Source organism: Trachurus trachurus (assembly GCF_905171665.1).
Source record: "Trachurus trachurus genome assembly, chromosome: 5".
Lineage (NCBI taxonomy): Eukaryota > Metazoa > Chordata > Actinopteri > Carangiformes > Carangidae > Trachurus > Trachurus trachurus.
In genome coordinates, this window is record NC_139896.1 from 3,981,986 (window position 1) to 4,005,135 (window position 23,150).

General features: G+C 40.1%; 2 protein-coding genes across 2 annotated transcripts in view; one reads left to right on the top strand and one right to left on the bottom strand.

Annotated features, from left to right (window-relative positions):
* Positions 1–2,689: 2,689 nt before the first annotated feature.
* LOC310986102 (phosphatidylinositol 5-phosphate 4-kinase type-2 gamma-like) lies at positions 2,690–14,562 on the top strand (the record flags this gene model as incomplete). Its single annotated transcript, XM_083971867.1, has 10 exons — positions 2,690–2,842; positions 4,122–4,219; positions 5,717–5,813; positions 7,497–7,646; positions 8,800–8,946; positions 9,737–9,775; positions 10,787–10,900; positions 11,795–12,080; positions 14,240–14,343; positions 14,482–14,562. The coding sequence occupies 10 exons, from the start codon at positions 2,690–2,692 to the stop codon at positions 14,560–14,562; spliced, it is 1,269 nt and encodes a 422-aa protein (XP_083827993.1).
* Positions 14,563–21,616: 7,054 nt separating this feature from the next.
* The window catches only part of LOC310985599 (arf-GAP with GTPase, ANK repeat and PH domain-containing protein 1-like), a gene marked incomplete at both ends in the record, with an annotated part of 44,475 nt that continues 42,941 nt past the window's right edge, over positions 21,617–23,150 (bottom strand). The window contains 2 exons of the mRNA XM_083971216.1: positions 21,617–21,817; positions 21,860–22,003. Of these exons, the coding sequence (XP_083827342.1) occupies positions 21,617–21,817; positions 21,860–22,003 (345 nt within the window). The remainder of the gene's footprint in view (positions 21,818–21,859; positions 22,004–23,150) is intronic.

Genomic DNA, 23,150 nt, shown 5'->3' on the forward strand with positions numbered 1-23,150 from the left:
TGAGATTTGTTTTGACTAGAAATAAGACAAATATTCTTGGTAAGATTTTGAGTTTTTGCAGTGTAACCTGAGCAGCAGATCATCATTTCTAAACAAGTCTGAAACTCTGATTTCACACAAACAGTCCAGAGACAGAAACAGATTTTTTGTGTGTGTGTGTGCTTCAGGAGATTTGTGTTTTTCTCTCCCATCAGTCATCTCATCTCACCACCTGTCACATTTATCTGCTGCTCCTGTTCATCAAACCGTCTGAAATCAGAAACTACAGCAGCAACACTGACACTTCATCATCTAATACTGTCTCACTGATGCTGCAGGGACCTCGTGCAAATGGAATATATGAACATAATATTTAACCTCTTTGTGTGTACAGCACGTCATATATCAACATGTCTAGCTCATTTAAATATGTATGTTAATGTAAATACAGTATGTTAATATTATGTTTCCAAAATGTTTAAAGGGATACGCCAACATTGTTTTTTTTCGTGTCTTGCCTCACTCCCGAGTCCATGACCAGCAGATAGACACCATCCTTTCGACTGTGCGTGCAGTAACAAGGGAAATAGAGCCTTATCGCCCGTAATTAGCTTAGCTCAAACACTGGAAGTGTATGGGTAGTGTTAGCCTGCCTCCTACCCGAGCCGAAATCGAGCAGTTAGCCTAGAAGCTGATTTCATTTTAGCTCTAAACTCTGTAAATATATCACTTTATCCACATTTCAAACATTTTTAGGCGAGAAAGTAGCCGTTTAGATCAGCAGTGTGTCGTTAATTTGTCTAAATACCAGCTGTTTACAATTTCGTTCGGACGAATTCGACGCTACTCAAGCTAGCCGTTGTGACCAACACACTTCCGGTTACTTTCACAAAATAAAACACCCGTTGCCCTTTACATACAGAAAACCATGAGGATAGAATTTGTGCTTTTACTTTGAAATAAGAAGCTAACCTACCCTCGATGTAGCTGCTTGAACCAAAATAAACCGTCTTTGCTTGAACGCTCCGTTTTGACCGATCTCGTCCCGTTAGCGGCATTTGACCGCTCAAGATGCCTTACCGGAGAGTTTTGTCAGCTCTGAGACGAAGATCGGCCCGCCGGTTTCCGTTTAGAGTTGCTGAAGAGTTTCTCTGATGACTTTAGGTGGAGGCAGGCTAACACTACCCATACACTTCCAGTGTTTGAGCTAAGCTAATTAGCGACTTTAGGTGGAGGCAGGCTAACACTACCCATACACTTCCAGTGTTTGAGCTAAGCTAATTACAGGCGATACGGCTCTATCTCCCTTGTTACTGCACGCACAGTCGAAAGGATGGTGTCTATCTGCTGGTCATGGACTCGGGAGTAAGGCAAGACACGTAAAAAAACAATGTTGGCGTATCCCTTTAAGGAAGAAAGAAGAAACAGAAAGACATAGTTAAAGGTAAAGTCTGTAGGATACAGATGGGCTTCTATTCTACCAATGTGTGGTGGTGAATGTGTCTGCAGATTTTCTGTATATTGATGTTTTGGTGAAGTCGGGAGGTTTCTGGGCGGAGTTGGTTTGTTTTCCCTCAGCCAATGACAGAGCAGGTGAAGTTGGACGTGTGGCGCAGTGGGCTTGTATTAAAATGACCACCAAAACAGAGACCGGACGCCATCAAGCCAACAGGAGAAATAGAGGAGGATACACACTTAGCAGAGAGGAAAAGGAAGTGCTTCACTCCAACTGTATCTCGTTTTCTTCTGAATGTTGAATGTTGTGTTTACAAACTGCAATGAACAAACCTACAGACTCGACCTTTAAGAAAAACATAAGCAAATTAAATCTTTATCTACATATGTTGTTTCAAAGATAAAAACTTCTATCATATACTGTAGATATTTTTAAAAAGTATATGAAAATACGAGTCAATCTATGTTATGAACAGATATCTTCATATATCTGGAGGATGTTTATAGCTACTATTGTGATATACAGTACGTGACATATCACCACATACCTGTATTATTTCTATTTATTCTATAGGTTAATTCAAATATTTATCATTATAGTGTCTATTTGTAATGTTATTTAGAGGCCTACTGTATTTTTCTGTATTATTACTATTTATTTAAGGTATTTATCATTATAGTGTCTATTTGTAATGTTATTTATCCTGTATGCTGCTGGACCTGACTGAGGTGTTTTGTTCCTTCATGTTTTTAATGATGTAAATAGGCTACTTAGACACATTCACTACAATAGGATTCTCCATATAGGATTTTACTTGTAAATAGTGAATACATATGTTTTTATCTGAATATTTCAATCCTCCAGTATAAACAGAGTCACTCCCATCCTCTCATGCATGAATGAATGAGTGTGTAGGCCTATGTTTTATTGTTTTGTTGCCTGTTGCATCACCACAGTGACTCCACAGCTGCTCCAGGTTTGTGTCATTGTTGTTGTTGGACTCAAGTCTCCAGCAGGAGTTTGGTTTGGTCCACACACACACACAGCGCCAGCAGGCGGACTGACCGGCTGCAGCTGCTTTACATACCCAGGGACTCCACACACACACACACACACACACACACACACACACACACACACACACACACACACACAGGTGACAGAGGAAACCCCGCTCACACACAAACACACGCTCTCACACACACTCACATACCTGGACACCACTAGAAGAAGTAGAAGAAGCAGAAGTAGAAGATGTCCTCTCCTCACGCCGGCGCCTCCAGTCCTCTCATCGCGGTGGCGTCCAAGCGGAAAACCAAGAAGAAGCAGTTCGTGCAGCAGAAGGTGGAGGTGTTCCGGGCCAGCGAGCCGGTGCTCAGCGTGCTGATGTGGGGAGTCAACCACTCGGTAGGTGCGTCAAGTAGCTACAGTAGCCTACAGCTCTGGAAGAAACTAAGAGACCACGACTGAGTTTTCTTACTAATAATCAACTTCTCTACATGTTTGGCAGCTGTTCGATTCCAGTGTCTATTGAGTTTCAACACAAGCTCATCTCACTGCTTAGTTGACCACCTGCATGAACCAAACCACTGCTGCAATTAAAAATGTGATTATCCCACCGATGTTACACTGCAAAAACTACAGAATATTTTTCTTATTTCTTGTCAAAATGTCTCATTTCTAGTCAAAACTAATCTCTTTCCACTTTAAATAAGACTCATTTTCAGTTGTTTCAAACAATTTTTCACTTGAAATAAGTAGAAAAATCTGCCAGTGAAAGGAAGTTTTTTGTGCTTGTAATAAGAAAGAACATTTTTTTTCCGATTTTTCTACTTATTTCAAGTGAAAATAGGCTTGAAAGAAGTAAAAAAAAGTGTTTAAAAACAAGCTACTTTTTTAATGTATAATATGTATACTTATTTTAGGTATAATGAGATTTGTTTTGACTAGAAATGACATTTTGACTAGAAATAAGACAAATATTCTTGGTAAGATTTTGATTTTTTGCAGTGTTGTTTAAAAATGAAAAAGAACATGTTTTCTTTTGCATTGTTATTATTATTTGAGGTTTGAAAAAACACTGGAACTTTTTTGTTATTTTCTGCAAATAAATAAATAAATGCTCTAGTCTAAATGACAATATTTTTTATTTAAAATTCAGGAGAAATGTTTTCAGTGGCTTGTTCATTTTACCTTAAAGGGACAATGAGGAGTTTTGGAAAAGCGAAGCGTTTTCACACTACATTTATGAGCCTCCGCACCGTGAAATTCTTTGACCAGCGCAAGACAGACTCATGTTTTCATTCATCAAGAATTAAAGTCAGAGGTTGGAAGACGTCGTTGTCCCCACCATAAACAGCGATTCGGCGGCGTTATTCTCATGACTCGCCACGAAACCGAAAGTAAAGAAACGCTGGTTGGCTCGACCAGCATTTCCACCACCACTAATAATAACAAAATAACGATAGAGACAAAACGATATATTTATCGAAAATGGGCCCATTAACAAGTGTGGGTAGCGGAGATTCATCCACATTAACGTGAGACTTTTTTATAACCAAATAGAAACTCCTCGTTGTCCCTTTAAACACATACCTGTATAGTAAAACCGAGAGAAACTGATCATTTTGAAGTGGTCATTTTTCCCTCCACCTTGCTCCAACTGTTCCTCCGCTGCTCCTCGCAGATCAACGACCTGAGCCAGGTGCCCGTGCCCGTCATGCTGCTTCCGGACAACTTCAAAGCCAGCACCAAGATAAAAGTCAACAACCACCTCTTCAACAAGTACCAAGACTCCCTCTGCATCTCTGCATCCTGCTGCTTCCTGCTGTCAATTGCACAGATTATTGTTGTTTGTGTCTTTGTGTGTTTTTGTGTTTTGCTCCTCTGATTTATTTCCCTGCTTGTGCTTATCAGAAACTTGCAGACCCCTTCGCAGAACAACAGAGCTTTTCTCTGCACCAACAATACTCCTCTAACACCCCCACAGCTTCAGCTTCTCCTACTAACAATAATGGCAAACAAAAAAAAAAGAAAAGATGAAAGGAAACATCTGAGCTGGTTGGATGATGATGGATGACAGGCTGAAATATGCGATACTGTCACTGTGTTGAATGCAGAGAGAGAGAGAGAGAGACTGATCTGCTGCAGTAAAAGCTGGGAAATGCAGAGTAATTGCCCTCGGAGGTTGTGTAACAGCAGCGTTAATAGGTGCCAGACGAGGAATAATGAATGAATGAACTGGTGTTGAAGATGTTTCAGGGCTCACAGAGCGCAGCGTCACTCAGACACACAATCATTAGTATTTATGGGAAAGCGGTGCCATATCATGTATACACACTCACTGTGTGTGTCTGTCTGCTGGTTTCTATAAGGATGGAGCCTGAGAAAGAAAGAAAAAAACTTGAGTGGCTTTCATTAATCCTTTAATCCATTCAGGAATCCAGGTTGTGTAAAGACTTATAAACAGAGTTTAGGGAAAGAAAAATATGTTTTTCTCGCCTCGTGAGATTTTTTTTTTTTTTTTTTTCAGAAACAGCTGTGTGTTAGTTCGGCTACGTAGGAGGAATTCAGTCAAGTTGCATGAATAATTTAAACACAGACAACAATGACAACGTGCACAGGATGATTATTTTGAATGAGTACATGAGTAAGAGAAACAAAACAGCGTGGACTTCTCTGATCAGCTGTGTTTTAGACAACAAAACCTCCAGTTGTGCATTAGACGTTTGTGATATTGAAGCTTTAAAGGGATAGTAGCATTTTTTTTTAAAGTGGGGTTGTATGATCTCCAAATAGCCCCTAAGTACTTAAATTGCAGTAGAAGACTCTCTGCACTCCTCCTGTTAGCAACGCCAGCCCATAGCCCTGCCCAGAGATTTACAACATACAGTGTTGTGAATGGACCCAAAGAAACGGCCTATTTTCGTGGCCTAAAAGAGGTTTGGTCCAAATAAAAACTGCGTTTTTCCTGCACTTTGAAGGGCTGGAAAAAATTATATTATAGTGAACAATGGAACTGTGTATTTTTTTCACGTAAAACCTCTTTTAGGCCGCGAAAATAGGCCGTTTCTTTGGGTCCATTCACAACACTGTATGTTGTAAATCTCTGGGCAGGGCTATTATGGGCTGGCGTTGCTAACAGGAGGAGTGCAGAGAGTCTTCTACTGCAATTAAAGTACTTAGGGGCTATTTGTAGATCATACAACCCCACTTTAAAAAAAATGCTACTATCCCTTTAATAGTTGTTGTTGTGGCTCAGTAAACCTCTCTGTCCCTCAGGGAGAATCTTCCTGGTCAGTTCAAGTTCAAAGAGTACTGTCCACAGGTGTTCAGAAACCTGCGAGAGCGCTTCGGCATCGAGGACCAGGACTACCAGGTGGGTAGGAGTAGGACAGTGAACGCACCGTGATGATGATGAATGATCCATGTTTTATAGTTCAGAGGAAAGTCAGCGCAGGAGGTTGAGAAACAGAACAAACAAACCTCAGAGCATTTCAAGGTTTTTTATAAAGCTATTTCCTGTATTAAAACTGGACATTTCTGAATTTGCATTTCTTTGTGTGATATTTGCATGTGGCAGGTGGCTGCTCAGTGCACATTTGGTTATGAAGTGAGACAAGCTGCACGTGCAATTTAAAGTCACCCTGCAAGACCTCGAAGAGAGAGAATCCTCCTAAAACAGAGAGAGAGAAGTCATGTTTCCATCAGCCTGTTTAGATGTCACATCTAGAAGTATCGCATCGGAGAATTATGACGGTCCATACTTTTAATAGAAACAAACAGGATTCAATTTTCTTTTAAAGGGGAATTTCCGTTTTTTACAATCTGGACCTTATTTCTAGCATAAAATGCGATAATTTCCTCCCCCAGATAACTTTGGTGTCATTACAAGTCGTTCTTGATGAAATGAGCCTGCAGGGCAGCAGAATGCAGCCTCTAAATAACACATTATCTGCAGAGAAACTCCTTCATTTCACCAATATTTAGTTCTGATAGGCTAGTGCTATTCCCCTCTGAGTCCGGGGTTAGCTGTTATCAACATCCGGGGTCTGTAGGTTGACCTACTGACCTCTGACCTCGATGATGTCATCTCTGAGCGCCGTGCCACGTGGCTTGTTGCTACCGCTAATGCTACGGTTCGTCTCTGCGTGTTTCCGACTTGTCAGAACAAAATGAGCAGCTGGATGAAGTTCAGCTTCCACAGGCTTCCTCTCCTCAACCTGGACTCACTAAAGCTCCGGCTAGTTGAGATAAAAATGGACCCGAATGCCGAAGCAGAATGATTATTATCAGAATGAGCCGGGCGGCGCTCAGAGATGACATCATCCAGGTCAGAGGTCAGTAGGTCAACCTACAGACCCCGGATGTTGATAACAGCTAACCCCGGACTCAGAGGGGAATAGCACTAGCCTATCAGAACTAAATATTGGTGAAATGAAGGAGTTTCTCTGCAGATAATGTGTTATTTAGAGGCTGCAAAAACGTAAAAAAGGCAATTCCCCTTTAATGTGCATTTCCCAGTGATTCGAATCACTTTTGGATGGAAACATGGTTAGAGAGAGAGAGAGAGAGCGTCGGTTTTTAACTTCCTCTTACTTGTGAATCTGTAATTAACAAGAGAGAAGATTTATTTGCCATTTGTGCATAAACCAAAGGTGCATAAACTCTCTTGGAGTCTAGTAGTTAAAAGACACATAAAGGCACAAAGTCTATAATAAAAAAAAGTGCTTAAAACACTTTCCCAGAAAAGAGAAACATATAATAAAGTAGAAGTAAGTTAAATTTTACTAATGGGGGAAAAGCTGTTAATGAAATAGTTTATCGCTGCAGGAAACATGGCCGCCCCCTGTCCAGTGTGTTTCTGCAGAACTTTATGATGTCACAGTGAAGCTGACCTGAATCTGTCTGTTTCAGGCACAAAGACAAAATTTCTCTACATGTTGAAGCTCAGATTTTCATTTCCCAGTGAGATGGTTTTGGTTTTTTAAAAGCTTTGATCTCAGTGTGATGGACCCTGAAGGCCTCACCGTGTTTTTTTCTCCTCCGGCTCGACCAACAGGTGTCTCTGGCCCGCAGCCCGCCCCTGAAGGACGAGGAGCGGCCGTGCGACGGGCTGCTGCTCACGTCCTACGACCGCACGCTGGTCGTCAAGGAGATCTCCAGCGAGGAGGTGGAGGAGATGCACAACCTGCTGTCAGAGTATCACCAGGTACCGGACCGGAGAGAAGAGAGGGAGGGGTGAATTATACTGGCCACATGTATTTTAGAAGAGAAGTGGTCTCTTTTTCTCAGGTTGCCATGGCAGAGACATCAGAGCTAAAAGAGGAGAAGGCTTTTTTTCTTTTCTTCTTTTGACATGATCCGGGATCTTATTTTTAATTCTAAAAAATCTTAATTAGAAATACAGATTAACAAGCAAAACAATTTCTAATTTCCTGTTTCAACTCGAAAACAAAGATGAGTGTGATGCAGCATGTTTGGATTTGTTTTTGTCCTAACAGAAGTTTTTTTCTTTTTTCTTTTCTTCTTCTGACACGTTGCTGTTTGTTGTTTTGTCGTTGGTCCATTTGCATGAGAACAAACAGAGAAAGGCCCAATCAGAAAAACATTCGTTCTTTACTCATATGCAAATGTCAGATATTTACATATGTTGAGTTACTATGAATGAAACCATGAAATATGTACAAGGGTTAAATCATTATCTATGAAACCAATTAGAAATTGGAACAACATGTATGTCTAGACCATTTAACTTTGTATATTTAGATATATTATGTTATTATACACACAGTATAACATGTCTTTTTCATAAATTCAGGATATACAGTATAGATAGGAAGTCTCTTATTGTCATTTGATATATGTCACTAATATATACTGTACAGTATATATGTCATGTAGAGTTTTACCAATAAAAATCTCTTATGAATGTAGTTAATGCTTATGCACACGTTAAATGCTTTTATTGTACACATATTTGATATAGGCTACATCTACATGATAAATACCTATAACAAAGCCCTTCAACATATGTTAGTATGTGGAAATATAAACGACAGTCATTACAAATGTATGTGAAAAATATGTATAAGCATGTATGATTGAATATAAATGCATATATAGTACAGTATTAACACATAGGATCAAATTTATAATGTTGTTATTTCACAGATGTAGAAATACAAATCTTATGATGGGAATAATATATATGTTATAGAATTATATCTTCATGTATCTAGTGGATGTACTGTATATACTGTATATGTTAAAATAATGATGAGCTCCTTCATTTCTGTCTCACTGTTGTTCATGGTTCCTTCACTCCTTCATCGTCCTCTCTCTCTCTCTCTCTCTGTGTGCAGCACATCGTCACCTGCCACGGCAGCACGCTGCTGCCTCAGTTCTTGGCGATGTACCGAGTGACGGTGGAGAGCGAGGACACCTACCTGCTGGTGATGAGGAACATGTTCAGCCACCGACTGCACGTCCACAGGAAGTACGACCTCAAGGTACGACCTGCAGCAGCCAGCGGTCACACTGCTGGTATACAGTCTACTTAGTTTTAACCCCATTAATTTCTGACATGTTTGGTTCAGAGTTGATTCATTTCTTTGTATTTTGACATCAAAAGAATAAAAGTTCATTTTTTTATATCTTGGTTCATTTTTATGTCATAAACTTAAACAAATTGGCCCATTGCCATAATCCCTATAGTCATAGCAGTAGGTTCGTTACCTTTAATTGTCGGTGCAAGCTATTTTTAGAACGGCGGAGCAGAGCCGTGAGCTGCTCAGAGCTACGCTACGGAGGCTCATTATGGGATTTCTTGGTTTCCCTCATCAAACTCATCAAATACACAATCCAACAACTCCACAACGCTCTGGTGGACAACTTGTGAGCTGCACATTCACCACACTATGAGATAATAACACAACGTTACCAGACAGAGTTGTTTTAGAGGGAAATTCATGCAAAACCGCTGATGCGTGTTGCCTTCAGGGACAGTTTTTCAGCAAGCAGTCTCTGTATTTACCTCAAAATCCCATTAGCGTAGCTCTAAGCAGCTCACGGCTCTGCTCCGCCGTTCTAAAAATAGCTTGCATCGACAGTTAAAGGTAACAAACCTACTGCTATGACTACAGGGATTATGGCAAAGGGGCCAATTTGCCAAAATGTTGAACTATCCCTTTAAACTAACACCTTCATCACATATGATTCATGTTTCAGAGGTTTGTGATGAATTAAAATGAACCAGAGTAAAGCAGAGTGATGATTATCCTCTCCTCTCTCTCTCCTCAGGGCTCTCTGGTGTCACGTGAAGCGAGTTTTAAAGAGAAGGTGAGATGTGTTTATGTGTTTACAAGTTCAGGTATCATCTCAGAGCTCAAATTTTCCGACTTGATAATGGGAATTGTAACTAAAGTTATTTGCCGATATTTTCACGCATCTTCATCGGCTTCCAAAATAAACATAAATTGCTGTTGCATATATTTTAATAAGTTAACCTGTCAGAAGTTGTAAATTTCTGAGTTGGGAGTTCTGACTTGTCTTGAACGCAGCATGAGAAACTGTCAAACTCCAAACCCTGATTTACTGAATCCTACATTTCCCAGAATGCCTTTTGATTCGATATCCGTCTTCATTTCAATTCCATGCCTCTTGTTTGTCAAGACAGATGATTTTTTAAACAAAACTAAAGCCTCATATTTCATATATTATTCTATAAATCACACAGAAAACGAGTGAAACATCCATTTTTATCCGATCTGAATGTTTTGATTCGCTGAAATAAACCGCTATTGGCTGCAGTTGTGCCACAAATGTGAAAATGACACTTCCCACGCTGCATCTGATTACAATTGTTTGTGTTTGTGCATGTGTGACCAGTGTGTGTGTGTGTTTAGTTTTTTTCTTGCAGTGTTTTCACTGTAAAATCACTTATCAAAGGACTTGAAACAACATCAGACGCCCGTGTTTGGCCCGCAGCGACTCTGACCTAGATAAACTGCTGTAAAAGATCTGGTTGAATGGATGGAGTTTAAATAACTGCAGAAACCTTTGATCTTTGCAAAACTGTGTAAATCTGGAAAACATTTTTCTTTTCTTTTTTGTGTGTGTGGGGAAGGGTTATATTATTTGACTTTTATGTGACTGGAAACAAGGGAAAAGGCTGATAATGAGAAAAATGCAAATGAACCCTGTGCTCAACTGAGTGAATTCTCTTCTTATGCTCAATCTCATACAGTTAATATTCACTGTGTGTGTGTGTGTGTGTGTGTGTGTGTGTGTGTGTGTGTGTGTGTGTGTGTGTGTGTGTGTGTGTGTGTGTGTGTGTGTGTGTGTGTCCAGGTGAAGGAGCTGCCCACCTACAAGGACGTGGATTTCAGGAACAACATGCAGAAAGTTTATGTGAGCGAGGAGGAGAAAGAGAAGATCATGGACAAACTCATCAGAGACACTGAGGTAAAAAACTAACAAACTATATATATATTACCAATATTTAGGTCTTGTAAAGTTTTAGATGGTTTTTATTAGATTCTGTTAGAGAATTATCAAATATTTTTGGCATCTCTGTGAATAACAACCCTTTAGTTTTATTACTTGGAAAACTACCAGAAAACATCAAGAAGAAAGATACTGTATATATTTGTTTTTAATAATAAGAGTATAGCACTAATTAAACAAATTACAAGAAACTGGTTAAAGGGATAGTTCACCCAAAATTCTAATTTCACTCATTATCTCCTCCCCCTCATGTGGACTAAGGGCTGGGAGAAGTTTCAGAGTCCTCCGTGGCTTCTCTGAGTTACAGCGGGGGTCCGTGCAGCAGTGCATGTCCATATGACGGTGGAGAACGGAGCTCACTTTTCTTCGTCCAAAAAGACACACCAAAAAACATCCAGATACCTCCATACTGCTCGTCTGTAATGTCCCTCTTGTATTGAAGCCCCGACATGAGAAATTGTTCCGAAAAAAATTAAATAAGTCTATATTTTAAGTAGGGCTGACCCAAAAAAATCGAAGCTTCGAAGCTTCGTTCGTTGCCATGGTAATCGATCATGAAGTCCGTGATTGATTGTTTTTTTTTCTTCCTTTTTTCCTTTTTGACACCGGTTCTCATCGGCACTTGTTACATTACAATGATAGGCGACTTGGCATCCTGGAAACCTGCCTGATTTTGGAGATATGCAGTGTTTGTTTGCCATTACTTTAATTATTTTCGCTACGATCGCGCCACCCCATACTGAAACCTTTATGTAATTATTAGAATTAGTACTTTTTTATTAGTAGTAGTATTATTTTTTACCTTATCATAATGTCTGATTACTTTACTATGTTTTTCTTTCTTCTTTCCAGTTCCTGGTGCAGATGAGGCTGATGGACTACAGCCTGTTGCTAGGCATCCACGACGTGGAGCGAGCGGAGAGGGAGGAGGAGGAGGACGAGGACGAGGACGAGGACGGCGACGAGCTGATGGACTCGTCCTACGACGAGGAGGCGGAGGAGGCCAACGGCCTGACGACCTTCGGCCCCGGCTCCACGTCCCCTGAAGGCATCGCCGGCTACATGAACTCCTACAAGCCCATGGGCCCCGGGGAGTTCGACCCGTACGTGGACGTGTACGCCGTCCAGAGCGCCGTAGGTGAGGTCACGACCCGGGGTCAGTTCCCACAGCCCAATGATCCCACAGCCCTATGTTGCCTCATTTCTAAGATCTTTCTTATTTCTAAGAATTTTCTCAAAATGAAACTCTAAGTCAAGTCTTTTTTTATTTTTATACCGCATTTAAACGGATGATTCAGAGTAATTTCAACCTAGGAGCCTTTGCACTATGACCTCGAGCCAAACGCCCCCCCCCCCCCCCAGAAGCTTGTTTTCCCTTGCTCAAACAGTGGTTGAGTTACCGCTATTAACCGCATGGCGCTTACATTACCAAGCGGCTATCTTAAATTACCCCAATAATGTCCGGAATTCCTGGTGTACTTACTGTACAAACTTTCTAATGCTTTGTTTACTACTACTAACACTATTTGTACTACTGTAGAAGTTTGTTGTCTAAGTTGCCCTATGTTCCCAGATTTAGCTAAAAGCTACATTACATCTGTAGTCAACTGCTACTGGATAATAGGTTGGGTGTAACTGACTACCAAATTGGGAGAAATGGGGATAAAATCTGATGCAAAATGATGATAAAGGAAATGTGGGAACATAGGGCCTAATTTTGGAAAGAAAAAAAAAAACCTTAGAAATGAGGGAACCTAAGGCTGAGGGAACCTAAGGCTGTGGGAACATAGGCACGCTCCCCACGAGCCGGCTTTTACTTTGAAAAACACATTCAAGCTTAGGAGCCATGTTGTTTTGTTTTGGTACGGGCAATATATAGTCGGCTAGTAGACGTTGATTTCAAAATAAAAGCCAACTTCCAAAACAAAATTGTGATAAGTAACTGTTCTAACCTACATTTTCACGTATTTTAGTCAAGATTACATAATTTGCGGGGTGGTGTTTAGCTCAGTTTGATCTAACACACCTGCCCCATGTGTTGAGGCTGTGGTCCTCGCTGCAGGCGGCCCCGGTTCGAATCCCACATCGGCGGCCCTGTTCTGCGTGTCGTCCCCCCCCCTCTCTGCCTCCCATTTCCTGTCTCTCTCAACTACACTATCCAATAAAGACATAAAAGGCCCCAAAATATACTTAAAAAAAAGACAACATCATTTTCAAGTTCGTGTAAAATTAAAAAGTACAAGCCCACAATTTTGGGGGGTTATTTTCACTGTGTTTCCTGTAAATTCAGATTGATATTAAAGGTCCAGTGTGTAATAATAACTAGAAGATTTATTGGCAAAATCTGAATATACTACCCATGAATATATTTGTTCAAGTGTACAATCGATATAAAATCAAATCTGTTTGGTTTTCGTAGCCTTATGATTACTCTGCAAGGGTCTTGCTTTAGTGTCGCCATCTTGCACCGCCATGTTTGTACGGCAGCCTGAACGGAAAGGGAGTGAGTCTTGTTGATGACAGATAAGACTACACAGATATACACATGGTAACATGGTAGATGATAAATAACCTTATCCACAGCTCCATGGATTGATTTCTCACCGGCTTTGTTGTTGGAAACAAATTAATGCACATGGAGGAGAGGAGGGTTAGAGACACAGAGGAGGAGACACCAGACCTGGAGAAAAAACATAAGAGTAATCGGACGTAGCTTTTCAGAATAAAAGCCCCATGCATTCTTATAAAATATATTCAAAGCAGGTTACACTGCAAAAACTCAAAATCTTTCCAAGAATATTTGTCTTATTTCTTGTCAAAATGTCTCATTTCTAGTCAAAACTAATCTCTTTCCACTTTAAATAAGACTCACCACCTAAAAATTAACTTGTTTTTAGATCATTTTCACTTGTTTCAAACAAATTTTCACTTGAAATAAGTAGAAAAATCTGCCAGTGAAAGCAAGATTTTTGTGCTTGTAATAAGAAAGAAAAACTTGCTCCACTGTCAGATTATTTCAAGTGAAAATCTGCTTGAAATGAGTAAAATGTGTCTAAAAAACAAGCTACTTTTTATGTGATGAGTGTCATTTTAGGTAAAATTAGATTTGTTTTGACTAGAAATGACATTTTTGACTGGAAATTGGACATATATTCTTGGTTAGATTTTGAGTTTTTGCAGTGTACAGGCTTCTGGCTCTACTGCAGCCGGAGTTCATTTCACGCTGAGCTGCAGCAGAAGAGATCATACCTGCAGATCAATAATATCACTGTGGATCATCTCTCTCTCCCTGTGCAGGCGCGCCCCAGAGAGAAGTGTACTTCATGGGTTTGATTGACGTGCTGACACAGTACGACACCATGAAGAAAGCTGCTCACGCTGCCAAGGCTGTCAAACACGGGGTGAGAGATCACATCACTGCTCTTTAATAAAGACGCTTTTACAGTTTGCATGCAGAACTACGCACACGCTTCCATCTCCAAATGTTTTATTTTCACTTCCTTGTCTTGTCATTTAAACTCTGTGTTTTATTTTGACAGGCTGGAGCAGAAATCTCAACGGTTCATCCAGAGCAGTACGCAAAACGATTCAGAGAGTTCATCGCAAAGATCTTCGCCTAAGAGGAGTCTCACTACGCGCTGGACTTCACACCACGTTTAATCAAGAGCAAATTTACTGTTTCATTTGATTTCTATGTGTGATTTCACGTTTCATCTGAGGGTTTCACTCCGCTGCTGCTGCTGCACCTTTATTATTTTAAAGTGAAGTGAACAGCTGTAATTTGCAAACAGGAAGAAAAAACTTCTCCTGGCAACTCGTCGTCACTGTTAATGGGTTTGTTTTTGTTTTGCACTTGTGACAGTTGAGGTTCCTGTCACTATGCCTCCAATTGATCATGTGCCCTGGCTACTTGGCCAAGGGGATGTCCCTTTGGGTGACTGGCAAGCGCGCATGACTCTTACCCGGGAGGTGTGGGTTCAATCCCCGCCCGGGCCCTCTTCACCTTGCCACATTCTGGCGTTGTTGGCAGGATCCATGTAGCACTAGGGGTGGGTCCATGGATTCCTAATATGTGTGGCAGCCTGCGCGGAAGCACGAGGACGTGCTTGTGAAAAGAGGGGGAGAGATGTGACAGTTGAGGTTCCTGTCACTATGCCTCCAATTGATCATGTGCCCTGGCTACTTGGCCAAGGGGATGTCCCTTTGGGTGACTGGCAAGCGCGCATGACTCTTCCCCGGGAGGTGTGGGTTCAATCCCCGCCCGGGCCCTCTTCACCTTGCCACACACTTATAATTTTTTTGGCAGCAGCACTTTGTCTTTGAGTGACAGCCAGAAATACAGATGTGCAGGAGCTAAGGAGGAGTTAACATCTCTAATAAAACATAAATGTCCAGTGGGGGAGGGGGGGGGTTATTATAATTATCAGCAAAACACACAGATAAGTCAGATAATTATTTTTTTTGTCGATTACTAGAACCAATTATAATTCGCCAACGTTGCCTTGATTTTGTTCACTTCAGTCCGTCGTTTGCTCTCTAAGTTGATTTGAAACAAAACCAATGTCGATTTTTAGATTTAAGAGTCATTTATTATTATTATTTGGTTAAAGCTACAGTTGGTAAGTTGACGAAAGTGAAAGTAAATTTCCAGACAATACACCGTCAGGTCCCTTTATGAACCTCTGCCAAGCACTTTCTTTCGATTCCAGGCTGTAGGTGGAGCCAGAGTTGGAATTTGTCCTAAATGACCCATTTAATGTCAGAATATAGTGACAGATGCAGCAAATATGACTGAATAATTGTTACCAAGTGAAGCTTTAAGTCAGAAGTAGAGCTGTAATGTTCAATTCATCTTTACTCACTACATCTCAGCCTTTCTTCACCTCAGGTGTGTACAGTACATAAAATATAAAAAATGTTATCGGTATATGGGTTATCGGTTATGAGAAGCAGGAAGTTATCAGCGGTGCAAACAAAAGAGTCATCATACATCCCTAGAAAATGTATCTCAAAATTTTGGTTTTGCTTTTAAATAAATATAAATTTCTGACTCTATGAATAAAGGAATAATCTGGACCAGATCAATTAAAATCAATTTGCACTACTGCAGTCAGAATCAATAAGAGCACAATCAGCAACATCTTCTGTTTGATTATTGAATGAATCAGTAAAAACTATTGGAAATGTTGTTTATTGATGAATGAATGATCATGTATGTGCTAATTAAGTTTATTAAAACTATTTTCACACACTGGTAACTTTATTCTCTGAGCTGCAATAGATGAAGGTGCAAATAAACTCTTTTGTTTGCACCTTAAAGGGATACGCGAAAAAAATTTTTTTTGTGTCTTTCTTGCCTCACTCCCGAGTCCATGACCAGCAGATAGACACCATCCTTTCGACTGTGCGTGCAGTAACAAGGGAGATAGGCTACGGGCAGAGCTGGCGCACCGCTAATTAGCTTAGCTCAAACACTGGAAGTGTATGGGTAGTGTTAGCCTGCCTCCACCTAAAGTCATCAGAGAAACTCTTCAGCAACTCTAAACGGAAACCGGCGGGCCGATCTTCGTCTCAGAGCTGACAAAACTCTCCGGTAAGGCATCTTGAGCGGTCAAATGCCGCTAACGGGACGAGATCGGTCAAAACGGAGGGTTCAAGCAAACACGCTTTATTTTGGTTCAAGCTAGCTACATCGAGGGTAGGTTAGCTTCCTATTTCAAAGTAAAAGCACAAATTCTATCATCATGGTTTTCTGTATGTAAAGGGCAACAGGTGTTTTATTTTGTGAAAGTAACCGGAAGTGCGTTGGTCACAACGGCTAGCTTGAGTAGCGCCGAATTTGTCCCAACAAAATTGTAAACAGCTGGTATTTAGACAAATTAACGACACACTGCTGATCTAAACGGCTACTTTCTCACCTAAACATGTTTGAAATGTGGATAAAGTGATATATTTACAGAGTTTAGAGCTAAAATGAAATCAGCTTCTGACTGCTGGTTTCAGCTCGGGTAGGAGGCAGGCTAACACTACCTATACACTTCCAGTGTTTGAGCTAAGCTAATTACGGGCGATACGGCTCTATCTCCCTTGTTACTGCACGCACAGTCGAAAGGATGGTGTCTATCTGCTGGTCATGGACTCGGGAGTGAGGCAAGACATGAAAAAAAAATGTTGGCGTATCCCTTTAAACTGGATTTTAAATGTGTTTTTGAAGTTAAATCACTGATCCACCGTTCCACCTGCTCCTTTAAAAACTCTCTGAGTGATGAAACAAGTCGTCTTTGTCCTTGTTCAGTCCTCTCTCCTCCGTCCCCGTCCTCCTGGCACACATTCCTCCTGATACGATTACCAAGAGGATTTCTCTCTGAGCTGAGTGGACAAACAGAGGCAGCGGAGGAGAAACAGGATTTTATCTGGATTTTAACAAAACAAGCAGCCGAGTTCGAAACAAAACAGAAACAGAAAAAACTGACATGACCACAGAAATGTTGCTTTAAACCGTGAGCGGAGAGGAAACAATGTTTTTATTTTAAGATGAAGAAACTGATCGTCTCTGCTATAATTATCACTGTACATTCACTCTTTGATAGATTGTTTTCTCTCAGTATCTCAGTTTAGTTTAGTCTAACACACACAACACACACCAAACACACACCAGACTTTGTGTTTGTGTTGTTCATATAAAAAAATTATCCAAAATGGGCCGAGGAGATAAAACACCAGCACTTAAAGTCAAGCAGTGAAGTTCAAAAACGCATTAAAAAGCCCAATAACAATGTTTCACACTATCACACTGAAATCTTCTGTCCTGCATTCACTTTTCTTTTTTAAGACAATATCCAAAAAAATCATGTTTTACTGTAACTGTAACTGTAACTGTACTGCTACTGTAACTAAAACACTTGGTTGGTGTTGTTGAGCTGCGAAAACATGACAGACGTGGATTTCTGGAGTTTCTCCTCCTCCTTCATGCATTCACCTGTTAACAAGCACATACAGTTTATATATTAATATAAATAAACTGAGGTTATGAGGCTCAAATTCATTTGAACTCGATCTGAATATCTTCTAAACATCTCTGCAACTGCACTCAGTAAATATTATAATAATCATCTGGATTATAATATAATCTGTATTATCTACTATACAGTATACTGTTATTATTCTTTGTCACCAGTGCAATCCTTATCTTTTTAATACAGTCCCTGAACATCAACATATATGTATATATCTATATCACATGCGTTCACCTGCAGGAATCCCTCTAACATGAGACTGAAACCAGCTCAGAGATGGTGCGATGGAATAAAAAAAAATAAAAAATGAGTCCATGACTTCAGCCTAGAAAGAAAGAAGTAGGTCAGAGGCAGACGGAGCTGCTGTGATGTAGAAGACATTCAAACGGCCGGAGCAGAGTTACAGTAGATCATGGAGCAGAAGCACATGGACCTACTGCACATCTGCATGTATATTTAGGCTATGTACAGTATGTAGTATACTGAATCCAGTATGTGGTATGGTGGGGTTTTTGTTTTTTTGGGTGCTCAAACTGCCCCTTTAATTAAAAAAAAATAAAATATCACTTAGAAAAGTAACATGACAAGTCTGTGAGCAATAAAATGTGGGGATGAAATAGGGTGTTGACCGATTATTGGACAATAATCAGCTTTTTTTTTTTTTTTTCCTTCGATAATTGGCATTGGATGTTTTTTCTGTTCTTTTTTTTTTAACTGATAACTGATAAAATAAATGTATTTTAAAACGTGCTCCTTTGGCTCTGATTTGTGTTAGAGATTTTGTTATTCTACAAAGATAATATAAGGTCTTTTTATCACATAGTTTTTTACAGTGTACAAAAAAAGAAACAAACAAACGGTATTCAGTCTAATCTCATGGAGGATCATGGAACAGACACACATGGACCTGCTGCATTTGGAGGGAGTTAATCTGGCGTTGTTTTGATGCCCCCTTTTAATTCTTTAAATAAAATATCACTGAGAAAAAGTAACATGACATGACAAGTCTGTGAGCAATAAAATGTGGGGATGAAGTAGGGGGTCAAACGATTATCGGCCGATATTTAGCATTTTTTCCGATAATCTGCATTGGGCGTTTTTTTTTTTTTTTAATTCGATACCCTATAAAATGAATTTATTTCAAAACGCGGTCCTTTGGCTCTTATCTGTGTAGAAGTTTGTGTTATTCTACAAAGATGTAAGGTATTTTTATCACAGTTTTTTTTTACAGTGTACAAAAAAACAAACAGACAAACAAACAGTATAATAGTATTCAGTCCAATCCCAGGTGTGTTAATCTACATTTTGACACCAAAGTTTTCTTTTTTACTGCACATGAATATCAGCTCTAAATATCGGTTATCGGTTTCCTTGATTACTAATAATCAGGCTTTGGTATCGGCCCTGAAAAAACCATATCGGTCGATCTCTGGCCGCTAATGCTGTGATAACTGTCACTCTTTTTTAACATGTTTAAATTTGGATAACAATGTAGAAAGAACAAAATTTACACTTTTTGTTTATGTTTTTATACTTAAACTGTGTGTTTCATTCAGTGCTTCAGGGCAGTTGGATAATAACATTCATATGGACAAAAACATTAATTGTCGCCACCATCAGTTTTCGATCGATAGTTTATCAGTGATTAGCAAAGTCTCGAAAAAAAAGGGGTGAAATATGTTTTTCCCCCTAAAATAAAAATTCAATATCTTAAAAAAGCCCATTGGGGTAAATTAATTGATACAAAATTGTCCAAATTATATCGAAGACCTCAAACTTTGATGCTCTGGCAAAAAAAAAAAAAAAACGCTGCTCTCACTGAAACTGAATGTAAAGTGAATGTTGGTTTTCTTTTTCTTGTAGGTAATTGGCTTTTTAAATGTAATCTATATTAGTTGACACAACAATATTCTCCATCCATCTGATACCGATTCGACCGCGGTTGTCAAATCTTAAAACTCACTGTGGCTCCTGAACCACAGAGGGTTAAAAAAAAAGGTCTGGAAATAAAGAAATCTGGTCAAACATCTTTATGTTTCTATATGAAAATGGAAGATCTTCTGCTTGGAGCTCCAACATGTCATGAACACACACACACATGCACACACACACCTCTGACCAGAAACACACACAGCTTGGGCAGTAGCCTTGGTGTATTGATAATGAATCTATGAACCATCGCATGAGTAAAAAAATACAAATGGAGAGAGATGCTTACATCACAGACGGATACACTCAGCGTCGTCTTCAGATCAGATCAACACAAAAACACATACAGTTCTGCAGGAGGGTTTGTTCTTCATGTCTTATTCTATCTTTTTTTTCATATCTTTTTCTTTTAAATAGGTTATTAATTTGAGCAACATTCGTCTAGTTCATGTTGATTTTTCAGCCACTTGTAAAATATAATTAAAGTCTCTCAAAGGCCCAGTTTTATAGATCAGAACCTTTGATCTATTCAAACCTATTACTTTCAATGTCTATTATTAGTCACAGCAGGAATATTATTAGTTAATTTAAAAAAAAAAAAAAAACAATAATATTAACAATAAAAAAAAACAGTAACATCTGGAATAATCAACTTCAAACCATCTGTTTTCATGTACATTCAAAAATCATCGAGGCATGTTGTCACTTCTTTGTTTTTACAAGTTATTACAGTCGCCATGGGGACGACCTGCCGCCATGACACACACACACACACGCACACACACACACTCACAGTGATGCAAACGTAATGAAATAGAAATCTCAGTCTTGATGTCGAAGAGTTAATCAAAGGAAACAAAAAAACAAAGAGAGAAGCTCCTCTGAGTTTTATACACAGAACCAACTGTACAAATTAATACAATAACAATCTGGAAAATGAAGCACTTTTTTCTAAATTTTTTAGAATATTATTATAGTATTTTTCTTTTTTCTTTTTTTTTTAAATCAATGTATCTCTATACAGTTATTTTTAATTATCTTTAAAACAGCCTTTTCTTTCTTTTTCCAACCTTTGTAAAGTTTTCTTTCTATCTTTTTTTTTTTTTAAATCAACTTTAACAACAACATTATCATCATAATCATTATTATTATTATTATTATAATTATTATAATTATTTATGCACAGAACAACCAGCTGTGTTGAACGTAACACAGTATAATAATAACGCACTCTGAATTGAAAACATTCGCGGTCAATAAAGTTTAGAAGAAGGAGAAGAAGAAGAGGAAGAAAGAGAAGAATGGATGTTCGACAGAGATGTCCGTCTTTCAGATCGTAAACTTATTGCAGTTCTTTACCTCCGATGCTCAGTTTCATCTGTTTTTTTTTCTTTTTGAGGACAAAGTCAAGGTTTCCATTCTGAGAAAAAGAGATCGACTGCATGAGGAGGAGACATGGATCGCCGACACAGTGCTGAACTTTCCTACGACCTCTGAACGCCACATCATCACATGTAGTCAGGAAGAAGAAAAGAAACAAAAAAGAAACAAAAAAAAGAAAATCTCTTTTTGTTTTGGTTAAATCAGTAGAAGCAGACAGACGCACACGACTCGGCGTGTCTGTGTGATTACCATCCCACACACACACACAAACACACACGCACTCTCTGACACACACACACACACACACACACACACACACACACACACACACACACGGACAAACACTTTACACCACACCACGTCTCGAGGTGCTGTAGCTCAAGCTGGTGCCGCCGCCGCCACCACCACCGCTCTTGTGCGAGATCTTGAGTGTCGTGGCAACCGTGAGGCTGCCGGGCGTCATGGCAACAGGAAAGCTGGATGATGATGATGATGATGCTGTGGCTGCTGCGTAGCCGAGCGTGGTGGTGGTAGCCATGGCGGCGGCGGAGGAAGAGGAGGAGGAGCAGGAGGAGGAGGAGATGCCACCGGGCGGCGGCGGCGGCGGCAGCGAGGGCTCGTTGGGGCAGCCGTGCTGCAGCAGGAGCTCCACGCACTCCGCGCTGCCGGCGCCGCGGGCCAGGGCCAACGCCGTCTGGCCCTGGGCGTCACGGTAACGGACGTCACAGCCATACTGAGGGAGAGGAGGAGAAGGAGGAGGAGGAGGAGGAGGAGAAGGAGAAGGAGGAGGAGGAGGAGGAGGAGATTTTTAGATTTAAACGTCAGATACGTTTTCCAGTTTTTCTAAAGTGGTCAAAGACAGTGCTAGTTACATACACACACATAAATAAAAGAGAGGAGGAGGGGGAGAAGGAGGAGGAAGGAGGAGGAGGAGGAGGAGGAGAAGAAGGAGGAAGGAGGAGGAGGAAGGAGGAGAAGGAGTAGAACTAGATAAAGTAGCATTTCCTGATGGAAATGCATGTGAATGCTGAAAGCAGCTGAACGCTGTTGCAGAATTAGCAAATAGTGCAAGCAGTGATCACCATACAAATGTTTGACCGAGGTAGGAATCGAACCCACAACCTCATGGTCAGTAGACTTTCACTCTGCCTCTAGGCCACAGTGTACACACAGTTGCAAAGACTGTTGTCTGTTAATGATCTGCACTCTGTCTCACTCTGAAGTTAACGAGCCCAAAGCTGCACCTGTTGGAAACGCACTGTGTCAACACCAAGAACGCTTGAGTCAAGCTTGAATGACTTACAATGAAAATGTCTGTGAATTTCAGGCTGAGAGCAGCAGTTTCAACATGAAGCAAGTTATCAGAAGTCAACAGAGGACGACTGGGAAAATAATTCACTATAATTGTTGTTGAGGCAAGATTTGAACCAGGAACCTCCAGGTCTTGAGCCCAGTGAGCTAACCACTTGGCTACAGACACAGACAGTATGTGAGGGGCAAAGAAAACCTTCGATAAGAGGATCACTGGCTTCTGCTTTTTTTTTAAAAGTAAGGAAAGTGCAGAAATTAGCCACACCAAGCAAGAAGGGGACTTTTTTGTGACCTGTGACTATTTTTTGGTGAATTAAAACGAATTAAAAAGCACTTAACAGCAAGTTACAAAGTTGAGCTCCTTCTCCTGCTGCTGTGAAAAAAATGCATTGGGCTGAATGAGAGCAGAGAGCTCCCTGGCTGCATTTAAAAAATATTTTAAATGATTATTTAAGTCTCTTTGCATTTTTGACCAGAATTTTAGCCAGAAGACAAGTGTGGCTACAAAACTGGAGAAAATCATGTGTCTAGAGTTTAATTTGTGGCCGTGCTGACAGTTTAGAATGTTT